This window comes from Hemibagrus wyckioides, linkage group LG12 (assembly GCF_019097595.1).
Source record: "Hemibagrus wyckioides isolate EC202008001 linkage group LG12, SWU_Hwy_1.0, whole genome shotgun sequence".
NCBI classification, from domain to species: Eukaryota; Metazoa; Chordata; class Actinopteri; order Siluriformes; family Bagridae; genus Hemibagrus; species Hemibagrus wyckioides.
The window spans coordinates 5,165,634-5,188,163 of NC_080721.1; the positions used below are offsets into that span (position 1 = coordinate 5,165,634).

Below are 22,530 nucleotides of genomic sequence, written 5' to 3' on the forward strand. Positions count from 1 at the left end.
CAGTTACCTAATCAGCCAGAAAACAGAAATAAAAAAATAAATCCTGTGAGCGGCGGGTCCACAGGCCACTCTGCTGATGAGAAAGATCTGAGGAGAATAACCATAAGACTGGTCTGAACTGACAGCAAGTCTATAGTAACACAAAATAAGCACAGGCTACAAAAGCACCACAAAACTCCACATCAGGTTGCACTTCTATCAGGCAAGAACAAAAATCTGAGGCTATCAAACTGGACAGCTGAATTCTGCAAAAAAATTGGGTGATTTTTTTTTTGTTCTAATGTTCCTTAAGGACACTAAAACAGAGCTGGGGACACATTATGGACAAACGAACACGCCTAGGGACACTGTAATAGCCCACAAGCACACCTAGGGACACTTTAAGGACACAAAAACTGACCTGGGGACACCTTAAGGATGCACAAACACACCTAGGGACACCTTAAGGACAAACAAACACACCTAGGATCAATTTAAGGACACAAAAACTGACCTGGGGACACCTTAAGGATGCACAAACACACCTAGGATCAATTTAAGGACACAAAAACTGACCTGGGGACACCTTAAGGATGCACAAACACACCTAGGGGCACCTTAAGGACAAACAAACACACCTAGGATCAATTTAAGGACACAAAAACTGACCTGGGGACACCTTAAGGATGCACAAACACACCTAGGGGCACCTTAAGGACAAACAAACACACCTAGGAACAATTTAAGGACATAAAAACTGACCTGGGGACACCTTAAGGACACAAAAACAGACATGGGGACACCTTAAGGACACAAAAACAGATCTGGGGACACCGTATGGACAAACACATCTAAGGACACCTTAAGGACACACAAACACACTTAGGGACACCTTAAGGACACACAAACACACTTAGGGACACCTTAAGGACACACAAACACACCTAGGGACACCTTAAGGACACACAAACACACCTGGGAACATCTTAAGGACATACAAACACACCTAGGGACACCTTTAGGACACAAAAACAAAACTGGGGACACATTGTGGAGAAACAAACACACCTTGGAACGCCTTAATAACACAAACACATCTGAGCACACCTTAAGGATGCGCAAACACACCTGGGGACACCTTAAGGATGCGCAAACACACCTGGGGACACCTTAAGGACATAAAAACAGACTTGGGGACACTTTAAGGACACAAAAACAGACCTGGGGACACCTTAAGGACACAAAAACTGGGGCCACATTATGGAGAAACAAACACATCTTGGAACGCCTTAAGGACACACAAACACATCTGAGCACACCTTAAGGACACAAAAACAGATCTGGGGACACCTTAAGGACACAAAAACAGATCTGGGGACACCTTAAGGACACAAAAACAGATCTGGGGACACAGGGCTGACAAACACACCTGTGGTCACATAAAGGACACATAAACACTCTTGAGGACAACTTAAGGGCACAAAAAATCCCAAGAAAGAAAGAGACCAGCACAAACCAGATATTATTTGTGTGCACTGCTCTGAACGCAGCATCGATGCTAACATGATATTTGCCTGGCACTGGTACAAGTATATTAGATACAGCAGCAGTGCATAAGAAGGTGGTTTAAAGAGAATTCATTCAAGGGTGAAGAATGGATATGACAAGCCCATGCAGCTTGCATCTGCTTTTTAACAAGCCATTTAAATTGCAGCAGTCTCATTTCACAGTCAATAAATCCATTCTTCTACTAAGAAACTAAACTTTACCTGCATTATTTTAGTCAGCGTGTTTTAAAACCTAATGTAAAAGACAGTTTTTCGGGGAGGAAAACACTCAAAGGATTTCATCATTTTTACAGTTAAAACAGTTAGCCTGGTATTTTTTTTTACAGACTACATGACTGGTTCAGTATAATAATCTGTTCATCCCTCCATCCATTTTCTATACCACTTACCCTACACAGGGTCAGGGGGAACCTGGAGCCTATTCCAGCTGACTCTAGATACCCTGGACACTCATAGCAGGGCATGATCACACACTCTGGACAATTTAGAGATGACACTCAATCTACAACACGTCTTTGGATGTTACTGGAGCTGGCACAATCACCGTATGCCTTGGAATGGGTAGAAGAAGGGAAACAAGTGGAAAGTAATTAGCATAGCTGCTGTTCATGATATTAGCAGCACTAGATGATAATGTGCATTTAATCAGATGTACTGGAGTACAAGGTTACGGGATGTATTAAATGTATGCCTGGCTAAAGAGATATGTCTTTAGTCTACGTTTGAACTGTCCTTACAACCTTTATATTTTACTAACAAATGACTAAATACTGCATTGTATTCAATACTAGTAAAGCTAAGGGTACTGGGCCTCTTTTAAATACTGATGGGATCACAAATTCTGCTCTTAAATACAAGGACATTTTAGCCCCAATTCTCTTTACAAAGAGGGTATTACTAAAAATAATGCAACAAAGAGCCATTCAGGGACTGGCTGTATTTATGGCATCACTTTTCCGCAGGCTAACAGTAGTCATGCTGGCTGACTATTAAAAAAAAAAAGACAAAAGAATCAAAGAGCTCAAACACTGAGAAAGCTAAAAAAGGTAGGATGCTGTTAATGGAGAAAAGTGCAGGGACGTGACGATTAAGGTTTTTCTGCTACTTATGAGCGCCTCTTGTTTTCTCGTATCCATTGAAACGTATGAAGAGGCTCAAGATGGGGTTCAAGCACTCCCTGCTGGCCAAAGTATGCACTTTGTTGTGCTTGATCATGCGAGACTAAACACAAACCGAGGCATCCTTTTAAGCAGTGGGTCTGTATTGGCTTGTGTTTGTAGTTAATAATGGGGATGTAGTAGCTTAGTGGTGAAGGTGTTAGACTACTGATTAGAAGGTTGGGAGTTTGAATCCCAGGTCCACCAAGCTGCCACGGCTGGGGCCCTTGAGCAAGGCTCTTAAAACCTCAATTGCTCACTTGTATAAAATGGAGATAAATTGTAAGTCACTCTGGAAAAAGGGTGTCTGTAATAACTTAACACATAATTACCTGTGTGACAAGGAAACAATGCACTTGTGTTTAGAACAGGATCCAATGGTTAGGCGCTTAGGTACTTTACTAACAGAAAAAGGTATATTCTCCTCTTGTAAATTACAAGTGCATAAATATCCTAAATTAAAGTGTTGAGGTGCAATAACATCATCATAATAATAACTGTCTATCTTATAATTCATTCATGAAGCTACAAGGATTACAACGAATGCTCACCCTGTCATTTTGTTTAAACTTCTAGACAAATTTCTAGGCATTAGTATTTGCATAATATTTGGATTCGAAGAGATTATACATTCATGCAAGACTGGCAAACAAGGATTGTTTATTGAAGAGACAAAATTCGGAGAAAAGGAAGACTCTTGCAGCCCGTTTTTTTTCCCTTGACTGTCAATTGAGTGAAACATGACTTGCCTATTTCGGTGCCAAGAGAAGGTTAAGATTACAGATTTAATCACAGTAATCCATTTATTAACTTGGCCGTCATCCAAAACCAGGGATCCATAGAAGAAGCACTAAACCCATTTCACACCATAAAGCCTGTCATTTATCACTGTGAAAAATATACAAGACATTTTGTCTTCGGTGAAGGACTCGCATCTAAAAATATATTTAACACATTTCTTCATGTTGCACTGATATATTTATATTATATATATATATATATATATATATATATATATATATATATATATATATATTTATATTATATATATATATATATATATATATATATATAACACATTCTTACACATATTCTCAAATAAAACACATTCTTAAATAGTGCCAAAGTCAATTAAAAGAATAGTTTTCTTTCCAAAAAAAAAAAAGTATCAAACATACACAACTTTCAACATACTAAAAAATAGAATTGATCAGCCAAAGCCATATCTGGTGTCTGAAATGTTTTACTGTTTCAGGGCTAAAAAGTAAAGATCTACAATTCTCTCAAAACAAAATAAAGTGCCCCGAATCTTCCTACACTTTGCTTTCAGGAACGTTGTTCTTTAAATTCTTAAATAAAAGCATTTGTAAAATAGCAGAGATATTCAAGTTTAATATTTTCACATTTACATTTAAAGTAGAATTATATTCTTGCTCATATAATGTCTAGATTTCAGGTACAATTTTTCATTCAGATTTTAGGTGGTTAGTTGTATATTATTATTATTATTGCAAAATTATATACAATTAATTTTTTTAAGCCAAACCATCACTTTAAGAGTTTATCAATGTCAGTTGTTGGTCCAGTGCAAGCTAATACCAAGATTAGATCAGGTTACATTAAGGTATACAGAAGCAAAGTTATGTTTCTTAATTACAGTTGTCTCTCTTGGCTTGAGTAACAGAGTTGAACATAGATAATGGAAATTCTAACAATTTGGCACCGTGTTAAAGAAAGTGCCTTTCTACAATCCATACAATGAAATAAAAATTAAAAAATACTGTACTTGTTTCTACAAAGGCATATCAAAATGCATGTGTATTCTTGAAAGTCCATAAAGGAATACTGATGTTGCTTATACAAAAAAAAACAAAAACAAAATAAAGCAGTTACACAACTTTCAGACTTGGCCATGCTGACCTCTTTTAGAAAAGTAGTAGAAAATAATGCAAACAAGTGCAAATGTCTCAGGGTCATGTGTGTGTGTGTGTGTGTGTGTGTGTGCTTTTGTCCAAGGCTCATTCAGCTTTGCCTTCAACCTGCATTTGCTCCTCATCCTCCACCACGAAAATCTGTAGGTTGTGAATCTGCCCGTTGGTTTCCAAATGCAGCTCCTCCATTTCAACTTTCATCTCTTTCTCTCCTTCTCCCACTATTAATCCACTTCCATCCTCCCCTCCGCCCTCCATCCTTCTCCTCTCTTCCTCTTCCTTGGCTGCTCCCTCTGCCTCTGCTCCCATCTGCAGGTTGATCTCGATTGCTTGGCTCTCATGATCCTGCACCAACACAGTGTTTGCCATTTCCACTGCACCTGCTGCTCCCAGTTCCACCGTGCCCATTGTTCCCATCGCACCAAGCTCCACGGTGCTCAGCTGTGTCGGCTCCTGTGCGGCCACTGTGCCCACCAACGTTAAGGTCTCTGTCTTGCCGTCACGCTGTGGCACGTGAGTAAAGAGAGTGACCGCACCAGGCGGCTGTGCCAGGCCGGGCAAGGTAATGGGTTGGCATACAGAGGAGAGGGTGATGGGGGAGATGAGTGTGTACTGGGGTGAGTGGAGTGTCAGTGGCTGGAGCACTGTAGCGGAGGCTGGCCGATGTAGGCGGGGCCGTTTAGGAGCTCGCTTTGGTGGAGGAGGGGAAGACGAAGACGAGACCAACCAGCTCTGAGCTTGCTGCTTCTTCTGCTCCTCCAGCTGATGTTCCAGAGCTAAACACACACAGATACATCAACAGCTGTGATATCATTCATCTGCAGTAAACATTTTATGCTGTTCAGTGGAGCCTATCCCAATTGCATAAGGTGGGAATATACACCTTGGATGGTATGTCTAAAGGTCACCAGTGCTACCAGATAGTTATGCAGGTTTAGTTATCTACAACTTAATGGAGGACCAAGTACTAAAAGCAAAGCTGGCACCTTGTGTCCATGACCACACATGCATAGCTTATAAAAGCCAATATGTTACATTCATTATTGTGGCATTCTTATCCCAGTGTTCCGGATGGGGCAACCACAGTTCCATACATAAAACACTGTTCCACTTGCTTATTTTGTCCACCGACAGGTTGGTTTCCTTCTAGACCTAGTGGAGAAAGCATACAAGGGTTCGCAAGACACTTCTTGATGCATTCCCTGGATAATGCTTACAATCGAGCTGACACATCTGAAATGTTGATGAAGATGCGTCACTGTTGAACTTTACTATACTTTTCTTTACTGATCCTGAATATCACTCATTCTATTAGCACCCTACCCAAGTGATGATAAGAATCATACAGTCTGTTAACATTAACGATGAGGATCACTCAATCTACTGATAATTTACTCTTGGAAAATAATTGCAGTACTGCACCCTGTTGAGGATGATCATTATTCAAGTGGTCCAGATCAAGGGTGACAGTCACTCGAAATCAACACAGAACCCATAGGTTGTGAGGACACAATGTTTTATTCTGTGAAGGTGGATGGTGAACTCAAGAGGTGGCCATTAAACGGTTTACTGGTCCTCCCCAAAGCACAGAATGTCCTGGTCAGTGATACACCTCACTGGCCTGGGCACATTCTCATCATCTACTGCAGAGAGTTTCATTTATACAATGCTGCATTAATACTTTTGGCAGTAATTATGGGTTCAGTCTGACTATGGCATACTTCCCTAAAAAAAAAAAATATATATATATATATATATAAAATTCTCCTACTCATCTGACCATTAGAATGTCCAGTAAAAAGGTCTTAAGTCTTAAAAAGATGCCTCTCTTTATTGAAAGCCTTTTTACATCCATGTCTTCTATTGGTTTATACAGCAACTTGTCCAAAGCCCCACTTTGCTTTGTATGGAGAGCCACAATATTTATAAAATGTCCTTACTAGTTTGTGCTGTAGACAATGCTGCCACACACACCTTTAAGGAAGGTCTGAACAGTGATACTACTAGCAGCTCTAAAGAAAAGAAAAGCTTAAAAAAAGTGCAAATCTTAGTGTCTATGCTCAGAAACCATTACACTTGAATGCATGTAACTTGCACTTCGACAAAGCAGGCATGTGTCTAAATCCTAGCAAGCATGCCAGAATGTTGAGGTCACTTTCTGAGAACAGACCTATAATTTCTGCTGTCTCTGAGGTACAAGATCCGGTTTGATGCATGGAATGATTGGAGAAGCCCATCACCAGCCTCAATAATAGACAGAACATTGGTTTATTTAGGCCAAAATATGGCTACCTATAGCCCTACTTTAGATTTCCCAATCATGTCTGAACTCATCCTGACCCAAAGCATCCTGGTCTTATTGCAGTTTGCTCAGTAGCTAATGGTTTATTGACCTCCAATCCTTAAATCGCACGCCAGTCCACAGTCATTTTCTAACCCAATGTACATAGATCATATCCAATTCATTTCTAAAATGTTTTTTCTGTCACTGAAGACAACCCCTGGCTCTACTCATTTGGTTGCACTCTTCAGAATCAGACATTGTTCACATTAGAAAGGCTAATGGCATAGAGGTCTATTCTAAACACTTTTATTTTAACCAGAATAAAAACAAATGTTCAATTTGTTCAATGCCTAGTGTTATTTTTGTATGTGGACTTGGTGAACTTTGACAGTCTCATGCCCCAGTGCTCTCTCTTTTAACATTGCTGTATGTTTGACCATTAATAAAGATGAATTGCAGTGCTGGGTCAGTTATACATACTGAACAGTCTGAATGAAAAGTTGCTTAGATTGCACTTATACTAAACAGACGTCTCGTTAACACGTCACATCCATTGTGGATCCTAGTTTAAGCCGCCACTACATGAAAAGGTTACGCAAATGACATAAAAATAACAACAAAAAAAATTCAGGCTCTACAGTGTTTGCAAATGGTGAATTTTTCCTACAAGACATCTCACTTGTTAGCGTTCTGATCAGCTGTTTCTGTCCCAAGTCAGTCATTTGACGCCGTGCAGTCAGGATTCGTTTGATGGAGTCCAGCAGGCCAAACACTTGAGTGAGGTTACTCAGAACTGCCACTTCTGTACAACAGACAAACCACACCACCTTTATACACCGTAATAATTAATGACACAGCTTAAGACAGATTGTCAAGATACAGACTGAGTGCTCAGCATGATTAGTCCAACCGACTCACCAACATCTTGTAGGCTGGCCTGGTCCGAGCGAAGCTGTACCCCTCTTAGCATCTCCAGCAGCTCTGTACGGATGTTACTGACCACTTCTCCCATGAGACCAACGTCCGCTATGCCTTTCCAGAAGCTCAGTGTCTCCTCTATGAGACGAAGAATACATGCATGCAATCTTTATACTTTGTCATTAGATGCTTTGTTTGAAATAAAAAGCCAAACGTTTGTAGTCACCTGAAATCTCTACCACTTCTTTTTTCTTTGTAGCCTCTGCACTTGCCCACTCCAAAGAGCTTGTCGCTTCCTCTGGTTTCTCTTCTATCGTGACAACTTCCCCTCCATTACCCACAGTGACTTGCCCTGGAAAGCAAAGAGACAAAGAAAATATTTTCCCAAAAATCTGGGCTTAGATTAAAGAATCTATTACTCAAGGAAAAGTGTGGAAAGTTTAACAATCTGAACTGGTAGAGATTGTGATTGCGTGTAAATGTCTCACCCTGGGATGATGTAGGAGTACTGAGTACACTGCTGTCAGGAGGGAAGCGCGTGTTATTGATCAGGAGGTCAAATTTGGTGCTGCGGCAGGTGTTGGTACACAGCGTGCTGTGCTGATAGAAATCTAACTGGCCAGAGTCCATCATTTTCCTAGACACACAGAGAGAGAGAGAGAACAACTTATGCAACACAAAGAAACATTTTAATAAACAGTAATTATACACCAATCAGACATAACATTACGTCCACTGACAGGTGAAGTGAATAACACTGATTATCTCATCATGGCATCTGTTAGTTGGTTAGACAGCAAATGAACATTTTGTCCTCAAAGTTGATGTGTTAGAAGCAGGAAAAATGGACAAGCGTAAGGATTTGAGTGAGTTTGACGAAGGGCCAAATTGTGATGGCTAGACCACTGGATCAGAGCATCTCCAAAACCGCAGCTCTTGTGGGGTGTTCCCAGTCTGCAGTGGTCAGTATCTATCAAAAGTATCCTTCAAGTCCTGTAAGTCCTACATGGGCCCCACCTTTCAACTTACAGAACTTAAAGGATCTGCTGCTAATATCTTGGTGCCGGATACCACAGAACACCTTCATGGAGCTAGTAAAGTCTATGCCTCGACGAATCAGGGCTGTTTTGTCAGAAGACCAACACAATATTAGGCATAATGATATGCCTGATCAGTGTAAATTAATTAATATAGAGTTAAGATATTAATATAGAATTGAGTTTTTGTGAATCTACAGGACAACTAGATAAAGATAAATCTTTGTGCTACAGAATATGTCCTATATTAGATTAGTATGAATGTGAAAATTTGGGGTGTATGTCATTCAAGACATATGTAATAGATAATACTCAAACAGAACGCAAGTGTTAAGGTGATTAAAGGTGTAACTAGTTTTGAAGTTCCAGAAGTGAACTGAAACCCAGTGTGGTCTTCTGCTGTTCTAGTTCATCAGTCATAAGTTTCCATGTGTTATGTATTCTGAGATGCGTTTCAGCTCAACGTGGTTGTAAACGAGTGGTTACTACATTTAGCATCGGCTTCCTGTCCGCTTGAAGCAATCCAGTTATTCTCATCATTCTCTAATAAACAAGACATTTCTGTCCCCAGAACTGATGCCCACTGGATGTTTTTTTGTTTTTCTCACCAAACTGTGTGAATACTGAAGTCACTGAGATCACATTTTTTTCCCCCATTTTGATCATTGATGTGAACTTGCATGATTTTATGCACTGTGTAAGTGCTAAATGATTGGCTGATTAAGTAACTGAATGAACAGGCAGGTTCAGACGTTCCCGTTAAAAGTACGAGGGTGCATTTTCATTAAAGTGAAATAAATCCAAGGTGCTTTTTTAAGACCTTGTCCTCTTTACCTGAGCATGACACCCCCCATTCTGATGGCTCGTTTCCAGTCCTTAAGAGTAGCTTTGCCAGACATATGGACAAACTGCTTAGGGCTAATTAACTCATCCTCATACTGGAGAAAGAGAAAAAGAGATAGTGTGAGAGAACTGAAAAGCCATATCGCAATACAGGTTCCAAGCACTGTCACTTTTAAGAGATTATAATTTAAGAGCTGACAGGAGAGAACGAGTCACTGTGTTACGAAGTGTTTTTAAGACAAATGGATTTGGTTTCTGGATACAGGTGGGAAACTATCACCTCTCAAACAAGGACACTTCTAATTAATGGCTAATGAAGCATTCCATCGTGTTATAAATGACTGATAACTGACAGGTCAAGTCAGATATCAGATCACTCACTTTGACGCATTTGACATTGATTCCTGGGCAAACAAATTTCTTGAACAGAAGAACAGCTTTGCTCTCGCCACACGTAATGGGGTATCCCAGCTCGACATCCTCTCCTTCTGTCAGAACTTCTGAAGAACAAATAAACATCAGAACCGCTGTGTGAATGACCTCCAAATTTACTATAAAATGGTAAACATTTGGTTTCGTTCAAATAAACTGAACTATTCAATGAACACCTAATAGAAATAAAACTCTGGATATTTAGTGTGCAACTTTCTTTATATTACAGATTAAACAGGGGCACAATGCCGTACAGACATCCAGAGTCTTAAGTGTTATTTATATAACTACCCGCTGTAGTTGTCTCTCCTGCATTATCTTCAGTCCTGTAGAAACATACAGACACAAACAGACAGGCTTGAATCATGATGTATAAAAATTATGTATAAAAGACTTCTCAGTTACATTAGCCTTGTAACTCAAGCACAAAGCTAATGCAGAAAATGTCAGACCCCTGTATACAGTACATCCAATGAAATCAATCACAAGAAATCTATTAGCTAGTGATTCAAAAATGCTGCACGTTGTATTTTCCTATATCACTAAACCTCAAAGTGCTGCTACAGTCTTACTTAGGCCTCTATGATTGTTTTTGGACTCTTTGTACACTCTCCTACTTCAGCTGCATCTTTGACCTTGGCGGACCTACTTAAAATGGAGAACATACTAAAATAGAAAAACATACTGGATGTGATTTAAAAGTATATCTATATATATATATATATTTGTACTTGAGACATCATTTATGGTAATATTATACTGGAGAGATTTGTTTTGCCTATATTTTTCCATGAACCCCTCAACCAAACAACCGTATGGCCATTCTATCCTTCATGCATAGAAAGTCTGCTATTTTGTCATGCCTAAAGAGATATTCTTATTGTTTCATACTTTAGCATTTTAGGCAACGTTTCCTTCTAGCTCTCAGCTTTAACATACTCCTTTACGGTCCCAGTTTGAGCGAATTAAACACTGGAATATTTTTTGTCAGACTGCTCTTCACATATCTGGCCATTTAAATAGATGTCTGGGAACATCTGACCCACCCAGGTGTGACGGGCTGCAGCTGAAGGATGACCTGTGTCTTGTTTGAATCGCCTGCTGCAACCTCATCGTCAGTGGCCTTCATCACCACCACGTCTCCCATGGACACGGTCACCTCTGTCTCTGCCATGTCCTTCCTCTGGGCCACACTGGTGAGGAAGACAGAGAACCGCTGCCAAATCTTTCATTACATTACAGGTCGCATTGTGAGACTAAAACAACAATTCATCCAACACGTCTGTTACCAAGTAAACTGTAGTACATCTTCACTGCTGGACATTTCCAAGATTTAGTTTCAAATGTTTTATAATCAAATAGAAACAGTCGTCACATATACATTACATCACAGTGAAATTCTTTCTTCACATCTCCCAGAGATTGGGGTCAGAGCGCAGGGTCAGCGCCCCTGGAGCAGAGAGGGTTAAGGGCCTTGCTCAAGGGCCCAACGGTGGCAAATTGGCGGTGCTGGGGCTTGAACCCTGATCTTCCGGTCAACGACCCAGGGTCAGTGTTTTGGAGCAATTAGACTACAGTGAGGCTAAGGGCTCGTGTCCTCAGTTTCGGTCAGAACTTGTGTGTGAAGTTTTCCACCTTTAAATGGGTTTCCTCCGGATTTTCTCCCACCTCTCTAGAACATTCTAGCAAAGGTGAAGTTTCCCTAGCTAGAAATGAGTACATTAAAAATGCCCTGAAACCTGAAAACAAGCGTCACTTCATTGTTTAATTCTGTAAAATAAAATGAATTAGGAAAAATGCTGGGCTCATCAACAATTCACTTTAATTCATTATATATATATATATATATATATATATATATATATATATATATCAAATGACAAGCTGTTAACGCACTTGCTATCTACAATTTTTTTTTTTTTGTTTAACAGATTAAAGATCGTGATGTGAATGGGATCTCTTTTTATTATTATTATTATTATTATTACTTATTGTATTTTTAGCCACAATTCGGCTAGGCTAGTTGCTTGAGTCGCGTTAGCAAGCAATTAAGCTTGCTAGTTAGCCAAGCGCCGCGTTAACGCGCCTTTACGGCTACCTAGCCGAATTCCGTGGTTAGCATGCTAGGCTAAAACGCGCCCCCCTCCTTTTTTTTGGAGGGGGTTAAAAGGAGAAGGAGAAGAAGGCTAAGGCTAAACCCGGCGTTAGCCCACTGTGGGACTGAACCCGACTTAACGTCGGATCACGCATTTACGTTGCGTGTCGCCGCTTGTTTCTGAACGCGTACGTTACGTTCTCGGCGTCTCTTTTTTTTTCCCCTCTCCCCCCCTACGCCTCGGAATGACGTGTTCCTGTGCGGCGGCACGCACACTCGAACAAGCACGGCCACGCCGCTCCGCCATGCCGAGGGGGCCGCGGGATTGAAGCTATAAACTTCCACGAAACACCGTGTTTTACAACCAACGTCACGTTATAGCGGGTCTTAATGCAACGAAATCTCTTTGTCTTTGCCTTACCGTTTACATCGACGTCGGACGCATCCCCGTTTTTTTTTTTTGCCTCCCCCCAACCGAAAGACTTGTGCGCATGCGCAGTTATGTCTCGTTCAGACTTCCTGGTAGAAGCTGAGAGTTGTGTCCTCGCTCTTGAAATAAACTTATTGTTCAAGAAAGTGTCCTGACTAGAATATGCACGTATATGGAAATAGAAACGCGTATCTATACGTTCATGGGTCACTGAGGTTAAAAATAACCGTTCAATCTGAGGGTTCTCTTATGAAAGTGTTTCATTATTGTCTGATATTCAACAAGAAGATATGGGGCGCCGAAATAAATGATTATCAGCAGCCCCGGCTTGTAAAAATTATGCATCCGAAATCTCTTGATAGCGATTCCGCAGTAAGACCAGAGTGATCTACTCTCACTGTGTCAATCACGACAGATGCCCTTTTTAAACCCGATGGCCATGAACACATCCGAGGGCTCCACACACACCCAGGGTCTCAGGGACGGTAGCTGAATATAAACATCAACCTCTCACACACTGCACACGAAGTCGATATTGTGTTGAAACTAGGTGCAATAAACTGTGCAGACATTCCGTGAACTTGGTTTGTTAACGAATATATATCGGAAAAGTGTTCATAAGGAGAGTATTTCTCTTCACGAAGCAAAGCATCACGGGATATACGATTCAGCCAATAGGAGAGCGCCCTGCTCTGGTTTCGACGTGACTGAGAAAACTTGCGTTATTATTACACAAGTTTAAACAATGAAAAAAACAATGTGTTCTTATTCATTCCTACTGTGATGTTTCTAAACAATGAATAATAGCAAGGAATTATTGCCCTAAAAGCAGGTTAACATTTATAGAGATTGGTGTAAAACACCATAATAGTTATACATTACAGAGTATATGTTTCTCATATAAGTGAGCTAAATGTATATAACAGCAGAAAGTATCTTTGTCCGTGTTTCCGAGTGTTTCCATATGTATTTGTTTGTTATTTTTCACACTCTAATTTTTTTCTTCTTTAAGCTGAATTTATTCCACCACTAGAGGGCGCAAGAGCACACGTATTGAGATCTTGAACAGTTTTATGATTAGTTTACCGCTAGAGGGCGCCAGTGAGCACAAACTAGTTTTATAGTACACTTACACTATATGGCCAATTGTTTGTAGACCCTTGACCGTGAGAACCTTGTGTGGTTTTATTCTTTTGCCGCAAAGTTTTAAGTACAAAGATGTTCCAGTAAGGACAATGTACTCAAAGCAATCTACATGAAGACACAACTCTGTCCTGAACTTCAACTCCAATGAACACCTTTGGGATGAACTGGAACATCCCAGACCTACTCACCTTCCATCAATGCTTTTTGGACTGAATGATACTTGAATTTCCTCTGGGATCAATAAACTATCTATCTATCTATCTATCTATCTATCTATCTATCTATCTATCTATCTATCTATCTATCTATCTATCTATCTATCTATCTATCTATCTATCTGTCTCTCTGTCTCTCTGCCTGCCTATCTATCTATCTATCTATCTATCTATCTATCTATCTATCTATCTATCTATCTATCTATCTATCTATCTATCTATCTATCTATCTATCTGTCTCTCTGCCTATCTATCTATCTATCTATCTATCTATCTATCTATCTATCTATCTATCTATCTATCTATCTATCTATCTATCTATCTATCTATCTATCTATCTATCTATCTATCTATCTATCTGTCTGTCTGTCTGTCTGTCTGTCTGTCTATCTATCTATCTATCTATCTATCTATCTATCTATCTATCTATCTATCTATCTATCTATCTATCTATCTATCTATCTATCTATCTGTCTATCTATCTATCTATCTATCTATCTATCTATCTATCTATCTATCTATCTATCTATCTATCTATCTATCTATCTATCTCTCTGCTTGCCTATCTATCTATCTATCTATCTATCTATCTATCTATCTATCTATCTATCTATCTATCTATCTATCTATCTATCTATCTATCTATCTATCTATCTATCTATCTATCTATCCATCTCTCTGCTTGCCTGTCTATCTATCTATCTATCTATCTATCTATCTATCTATCTATCTATCTATCTATCTATCTATCTATCTATCTATCTATCTATCTATCTATCTATCTATCTATCTATCTCTCTGCTTGCCTATCTATCTATCTATCTATCTATCTATCTATCTATCTATCTATCTATCTATCTATCTATCTATCTATCTATCTATCTATCTATCTCTCTGCTTGCCTGTCTATCTATCTATCTATCTATCTATCTATCTATCTATCTATCTATCTATCTATCTATCTATCTATCTATCTATCTCTGTCCATATACTGTATATTCCAATACTAGTTATGTTTTAATAATGATGATGAAGAAACTTTAAGTACTTCAGTAACACATTTCTAACGTCTATAAACAAGGGATGTCAAGGCAAACATTGACCTATTTTCTATGCATAGATTTGCAGTATTTTTAACCTTGTGGTGGACAATCTATTGAAAACAATTTGTTGAAATTTCCTAAATGACAAAGCCAGGATCGTCACTTTTAAAGCAAGGCATCATGGGATATGTAACATATTTTTTTCTGTTTTGAATCATCATATAAGCATTTTCCCAGCTGTACAGAGTCCAATAGTGCAATAAAGAAGCAGGTCGAGCACAACTGTGTGTTTGGACATAAATAATTTATTTCACGCCACACGTTAAATCACAAAGTAACCAGTGTTCATTTACAGAGTCCACAAGCTTGCACAGAGCTGCTGGAGGTTTTAGTGGAAATATCTGGAAGGGTTCGTGCTTTTCTTGTGTGTAGGTTTTTGCATGGGTGGGAAAAAAAAAAAGACTACAGAAAGAATGTAGGTCACTGTGGTTCATTTCAGTGCCACCACAAGGGGGCGCAAATGAGTCGAATTCGGCAATAGTCAGCTTTATTTACTTATTTATTTAAAAAATAAACACTATTAAGATATCAGTAAAGAATCGGCTACAGATAATGAACGCGAGGGTTACCTTTATTATTACCTTTATTTCAATGTGACATAATTATATGGTTCTAATAAAGAAAATATATACATATGTTAATGACATAGACTACTGCGCTCTATGTGTGTTCTTTCTACCATTAATAAATATTAAGGGGCGTCAAAACAAATGCTATTAAAAAAGATCCAGAGTAATGTCCCTTTGAACCAATCTGATATTTTCAACTGAAATCTATGACTAAATAAAATTATGACGATATTGTAAATGTAAGCATAAATATTAATGAATTCATTTTAGTGGCAGAACAAGAGACATACATTAATGCACAGAGCATCGAGTGCATCAGCAGTGAGATATGTCAGGAAATCAAACATTGCATAAGTCAGCTATAAATAATGGACGTAATGCGAAATGTACAATTCGAAACGGTACTGCAACGCTCTTTATAAATTATCTACATATAGTGATTGTACTGATTTGTCCGTCGTCGTCATCATCAGTGGATATATCTACGTCTTCGTCTCTGTCATCGTCTGTTAGAGTTGCAGTGTGACCCGGAAATGTTTGGTCTGAGGGCGGGAATACACTTTGGATGGGATGGCAGTCTGTGGAATGCAGACTATCATGCACACACACTTGTTCCCACCTAGAGGCAATTTAGACCCACCCATCCACAGACTAGCATGTCCTCTGGAGTTGGGAGGAAGTCGAAGAACCTGGAGTAAACCGGCATAGACGGAGGGAGAGAAGTATAAAAGTCCACAGACAGTAAGTTCACTCAGGATCGAACTAGAGACCCTGGAGCTATGAGGCAGCGATGCTACAGTCAGCAGATATGCATTTTAACTCCTATAAAAATCAGCATATTACAGAAATACTGCCGTTTCTCGATTGTAATCGATTAGCGGAGATATTTTTGGTGTCTGCCACTTTAGTTTAGCGCTGACGCTACTAATTCGTTAATGAAAACCCATCTCCACCAACTCTGTTCAAACCACTACTCCAGCAGCTACACAAAAAAAAAAGAACTATCCACAATCTTTTCTGGTTATTTAGAAACTTCTACCTCTCCATCCATCCATCTATAACTCTACCATCCATCTACTCACCTAGCCACCCGACTCTGACATGTCAACCGTCCAAAGAAAGCATCTGATTAACATTTTTCACGCACAATGGTACGACAATCTAGTTTATAAAATGCTTATACAAAAGAAACCCTGTTAGTAATGTTAGTCACCAAGAAAGGGATGGAAGGAACTCGAGTGATTAGTTGCTGAGTAGTTGCTGTGTGTGTGTGTGTGTGTAGCAGCTAGCAGTAAAGTCATAGCAAACCTCTAGTTCGGTATCCAGATCTTTCATATTTGAGGCTACAAAAGTGGGAAAAGAGAATATCATAGAATATGGCCAATTTTCCAACTGAGAAGAAATCAGTCATTATTATACAGCAGTATGTATATTTGTGAAGCTATAGTGACTATAAACGCGTCTAAGACGTCTTTTATATTTGAGTTACTGCCCTGTAGCACCCACTAGAGTCTCGTCAGACCAGGTAAGATTAAGTATGCTGCATCCTAAATGCCCCTGCTTGCATTAGCTTTATAGTTAGTAAGAACTCACAGTACACTCCATTAACACATCTATGTTACCATTGCGGGAGAGAGAGAGAGAGAGAGAGAGAGAGAGAGAGAGAGGGAGCTGTGTGGTGATGCTGGTAGTAAAACCGTAACGTGAGCTGTAGTCTGTGAATGAGCCTGTTTCATTTCATTAGCTGAAAATCACTCATGGCTACCTACGAGGATTACACGAACATGAGCGCTGGTGTAACGCAGCTGTCTTACATACAGCATGTTCCAAACTCAGGCTATTAAATAAAGCTGTAAATATAAATAACCATAAAATAATAAATGCACATTCATGCCAGGATGATAAAAGGAAGGAGAATTCCTCAACACAGATTATGTTCAGAGTTGGCGAGTGTGTAATCAACGTCATGCCGATATTTATGTGCATTTTTGCGCCTAAGCGTAAATCAGTGTGTGTTATGCAGATCGTTCAGATTACCTGCATTCACACCTCTGTGCTGGATTTGGATTGGATTAGAAACCTTCAAGACCTGGCTTGAAACACAAACGTGCCTTTCAGTGCAGAGTTAAATCCTTACTGCACATACAAAGACTGGTCTCTCCATGCCTTCCAATGATGTTGGTTTTGTTGTTGTTGTTATTTTAAATTCCCCAGGAATTTAGATAGCTATTTTCCTTTACATCTTTACTACAAACTGGCCTTCAAAATCTATATTTTAGTACTTAGATTTTATATATATATATGATGCTGAGTCAAATGACTGAATCATGAATCGAATCAAATCGTTTGTTTCTAAATGAATCCAGACTCATTGTACAAAATGGAGATTACGTAAAATAAATAAATAAATAATAATAATAATAAAAAAAGATGATGCCATTTAGGGCACAATTAAGGCAAAATTATAACGAATATAACTGATTCATGGTATAATATGTTAGCTACCATTGTAGGCTAGTTAAGGTATGATAACAGCCTTTTGAGCTTATAAGACATCCTTATCCAACTTTTAGGGCATATAATTGTTTTTGTACAAGAAGTAAAAAGAAAAGGACGGTTTTTATCTAATTAATAAACACGTCTTCTCTGTTTAAGGTGGTTATTAACTGCAGAGTTTACGCTCCTATAAGATTTGCTTGTATGTGTGAATATAAAAGCTCTCGATCAAGTCGAACCTGCTGCTACTGGAGAATCGAAATGACCTAGATGATTGAATGACCCTCACAGACACATAAAGTATTTAGATATAATCCATATTTAACTTACAGCTGGATTGCATACAGTATAAATAGATTAGCCCCATGTTTTTTTTCCTTACACGTTATTACGAGTTTGGCACATCTAGCGCTGACCGTGACCATGTACCTACTCACTGCTTACTGATTCACTGAGAGGAAGCTTAAAGGAGCGGCGTCTCTGAGAGGGTGCAGGAACGTCCAGCCACTGCAGAAGGCAGAGCTAACGGCCGAGCAAATATAATGGCACTCGAATTCTTCGCTCCTTTTTCTCTCTGGTCACAAGACTCAAGACAGAACTCTGAGGTGATGCAATTGAAGATTTCAGTTTGATGATAAGTTTCTGTTATTACGTAATAATACCTACAGTACTGTATTACGAGGCCAGAATTTTGGCACATGGAATTGCTAAAATTTCACCTACTAATAATGACAGACGCAGTAATATACAGACCAGCTGGGAATTCCCGTGTCTCAATGTACAATGTTGTCCCGCTGCTTAGTTTTAGTTTTCCCACCGTTGATTTTGCATGAGTAATTTACATATTAACCGCACTAAACATTCTTAAATGAATGAATAACAAGATCGGAATGAAATCTAGCAAGTTCACATGTATCTTCAAAGTGTGAGTTCTTGTGGCATGACGTGAAAGCGTTTGAAAATGAAAGTACACTGGTGGAATAGGTGGAGTACGGCTTTCCACAAATAGAAAGTACACTACATTCCTCTTCAGTGATCGAACACTGTGTGACATAAATAAAACAAAAAAGGTTTAAAGCTCAAAATGAATACGGGGGAAACGAGAAGTCCGCTGCCATCTCTTTCAACCAGTGATGTCTCCAAGCGCCTTCCTGCATCTTACTGCTCTTGATTAGAACCTTGTGCTGTCCGTTCAAGCTTTTATTTATCCAGCCTGAAGCCTATCCCATTAGAAGGAGGCCTTTTTTTTTCTAGTACTGCATGGTGCTTATTCATAGAACCACACATATCAAGATGGGGACAGAAAATGCAGGGACAAGCGGCTGACTTGCAATACAGGAAGTGAAAGCGTGAACTCAGCAAGGACGACTGACCGACACACAGGTGAGAGGATAAAGGTGAATGTCCCAGGTCAGCAGTTGCAGCTCTTCTCCCTCTCTGCCTCTTCCTCAGCAGGGTAGAGGACTTTAGCCGTGAGGCCGCTTTTGACGCCGTCCCAGCCGTCACGCGCCGAGATCTCGCCCATCTTCATCAGCTCATAGATGTCGCGTGCTAGCAGCTCAAAGGCACGCTCCACGTTGCTGTTGCACTTGGCTGACGTTTCCACGTAGCGCACACCCAACTCAGCCGCCAGCTGCTCAGCCTCGTCACGGAGCACCTTGCGCTCTCGGATCAGGTCGCTCTTGTGGCCGATCAAGATGTAGACCATGTGGTGTGGCATGATGTGCTCGGTGACTTCGCGGTGCCATTCACGCACATGCTCGAAGCTCTTGCGATTGGTCAGGTCAAACACCAGGAGGCCACCCACTGAATTGCGGTAGTAGGAAGTCGTAATGGACCTAAACAAAAGCAGACACAAATACTTTAGAGAACAGTGTCAATCATTTGGCAAATAACCTTATGCAGAGCAACTTATATTTTATCTCATTTCTATACAACTGAGCATTTAAGGGGTCCAGCAGTGGCAGCTTGGTGGACCTGGGATTCAAACTCACAACCTTCCCATCAGTGGGCAAACATCTTAACCACTAAGCTACCACATCCCAATTTGTTTTCTTATTTATTTGATATTTGGGCCTGATAAAGTTCTACTGATTCAACTCTGCCAAATCAGCCAGTGGTCAGCACACACACAGGAAGTAGTAGTGCCACCTCACAGCTCCAGTGTCCCTGGTTTGATCCTGAGATCCAGTTTCCATCTGTGTTCTCCTCATGTCTGTGTGGGCTTCCACTGAGTACTCCAGTTTCCTCCCACCTCAGTTTAAGCTATGCTAATGTACTACTAGGTGTGAATGTATGCATTGTGCCCCTGCAATCATACCAGATGGTTTCCCATCTGGTATTAGTTCTCTTGCCTCATGTGCAGTATTTCCGGAATCCAGTATGACCATGAGCAGAATGAATGACCAATCTATAACCGTGTGCATGGCTGGGAACACATGTACAAGCAGCACAGACTAGTTTGAGCTGACAGGAAGTCTACAGTAACTAAAATAATCACTCTTTACAGCCACTGTGTGCAGAAAAGCATCTCAGAAAACACAAAACATCAACAGCAGAAGAACATATCAGGTTCCACTCCTGGCAGCCAAGAACTTCACCTAAGCTGGACAACTGGACTGCAAAAAGATAATCTTATCTTCAACTGTCCAGTTGGGATGATGGACATTCTTAGCTGACAGGAACAGAACCTAATGTTGGAGCCCATCCTCCTCAAAGGTTGAATGTTTTGTGCATGTTGTTCTTGCTTATTATTAAATAGAGTCACTGTATACTTCCTGGCAGCTCTGGATGTTTTCCTCTGAATTTTCATCTCTTATCAACAAGGTGTTTCCACCCACTGAACTGCTGCTCACTCGATTTTGTTTGTTTGTTTGTTTTTCATGCCATTTGGTGTAAACCTTAGAGTCTGCTGTGTGGTAAACTTCAAGGAGATCATCAGTCTATACTCAAAAATTCTGAAACCAGCCCATCTGTTACCAACGATCATGCCATGATTTAAAAGATTATGCCAAGTGAGACCTGCATCTGCATGATTTTTATGCATTGCATTGATGCCACATGAGTGGCTGAGCAGATAACTGCATGAATGTGTAGTTGCTCAGGTTTTTATTAGTGGTATGTATAGATAGATAGATAGATAGATAGATAGATAGATAGATAGATAGATAGATAGATAGGATCCAACAAATCCAAAATCTATAAGAGGTTCTTATTTTCCAGGAAAGACAATACAGTTTGCACAATCCCAGTACCTTTCGAGTGCTGCATTGACAGATCAGTGATGTGAGCTTGTAAGAACACAGACGGTTGTGTAATTCACTAGATGTTACTATGCCATGAGCTGCAAAGATGGATGGATCATGAAGAGGGTTTGTTTATTTGCTCCATTCATCCAGTCAGCAGGGAGAGAGAGCAATCATAATGAAGACACCGCCATAACGCACAGTAAATAGGGATGCCAATATTTATACACCGCTACCTCAGAGTTAAAGGGAAAACCGGGTGATGTTAATCTCTTGTCATGAAAATGCTGACGAGACGGAAATGAGGTTTTTGTGGTTTATGGTGCTACCGTTAGGCGTTGTTTATGCAGGAAGATCGTTTTCTTTTTTTTTACCTTCCATCCAGGACAACCCGTATACATTCGGCTATAAAATAAGGCCGCAGTGCTTTATAGTTTAGATGTTTTTTTTGTTTTATAGCTTGTAATAAAGTCAGCGCTGAATAGATTTATTTTGAGGATTTGTTTATGCAGGTATTATGACGGCAGACACGTTTGCTAACAGGGCAGAAAACAGGCAGTGTGTGTGTGTGTGTGTGCGCGTGCGCGTGCGTGCAGGCGATAACAAACACCTGAATCTCTCTTGCCCGGCGGTGTCCCAGAGCTGCAATTTAATCTTCACCCCCGGTTCTATATCGAGTGATCGGGCGTAGAAATCCACCCCGACCGTCGGGTCCGCCACATCGCTGTACACACCGTCCGTGAAGCGTTTAAGCAGAGACGATTTGCCGACCGTTGAGTCGCCGAGCAGAATAATCCTGAACTGGTATTGCCACAGAATATCCATCGCATGGCGAGCTGAGATCGAGCGCTCAGGTCGAAGGTTTCCGGTAACAACAAAGCGCACGAACGCGGTGCGCCGCTCACGGCGAGGCCAGCGAGCGCGAGCCAAAACGAGCTTGGAGCGCGCGGGCGTGTGTGTGTGTCTGTGTCTGTGTGTGCGTGCGTGTGCGCTATTGCAGTCACGTGGCCCTCGATGCGCTTCACCGCCTCATGATCAGTGCGTCTTTCAACCAAGAGACGCAAACACGCAATTTTTTGGTT

At 40.2% G+C, this 22,530-nt stretch overlaps 2 protein-coding genes and 1 non-coding gene across 5 annotated transcripts; all 3 read right to left on the bottom strand.

Annotated features, from left to right (window-relative positions):
• Positions 1–3,784: 3,784 nt before the first annotated feature.
• On the bottom strand, positions 3,785–13,076 carry gmeb1 (glucocorticoid modulatory element binding protein 1). 3 transcript variants are annotated; one of them, XM_058405284.1, is made up of 10 exons: positions 12,666–13,076; positions 11,196–11,342; positions 10,441–10,475; positions 10,099–10,217; positions 9,709–9,812; positions 8,326–8,474; positions 8,064–8,189; positions 7,838–7,975; positions 7,599–7,721; positions 3,785–5,411 (listed from the first exon to the last, which is right to left on the bottom strand). In XM_058405284.1, the coding sequence occupies exons 2-10, from the start codon at positions 11,321–11,323 to the stop codon at positions 4,723–4,725; spliced, it is 1,611 nt and encodes a 536-aa protein (XP_058261267.1). In that variant the 5' UTR covers positions 11,324–11,342; positions 12,666–13,076; the 3' UTR covers positions 3,785–4,722. The 3 variants fall into 3 exon arrangements, with proteins under 3 accessions (XP_058261267.1, XP_058261268.1, XP_058261265.1); XM_058405285.1 differs by lacking the exon at positions 12,666–13,076 and adding an exon at positions 11,536–11,978; XM_058405282.1 differs by lacking the exon at positions 12,666–13,076 and adding an exon at positions 11,439–11,461 and having other exon boundaries at positions 10,099–10,214.
• On the bottom strand, positions 12,966–13,100 carry LOC131362997 (U11 spliceosomal RNA). Its single transcript, XR_009206268.1, has one exon. It is a non-coding gene; the product is annotated as a U11 spliceosomal RNA (small nuclear RNA).
• Positions 13,101–15,365: 2,265 nt separating this feature from the next.
• Positions 15,366–22,444, bottom strand: rab42a (RAB42, member RAS oncogene family a). Its single transcript, XM_058405335.1, has 2 exons — positions 22,059–22,444; positions 15,366–20,041 (listed from the first exon to the last, which is right to left on the bottom strand). The coding sequence occupies exons 1-2, from the start codon at positions 22,271–22,273 to the stop codon at positions 19,615–19,617; spliced, it is 642 nt and encodes a 213-aa protein (XP_058261318.1). The 5' UTR covers positions 22,274–22,444; the 3' UTR covers positions 15,366–19,614.
• Positions 22,445–22,530: the final 86 nt, after the last annotated feature.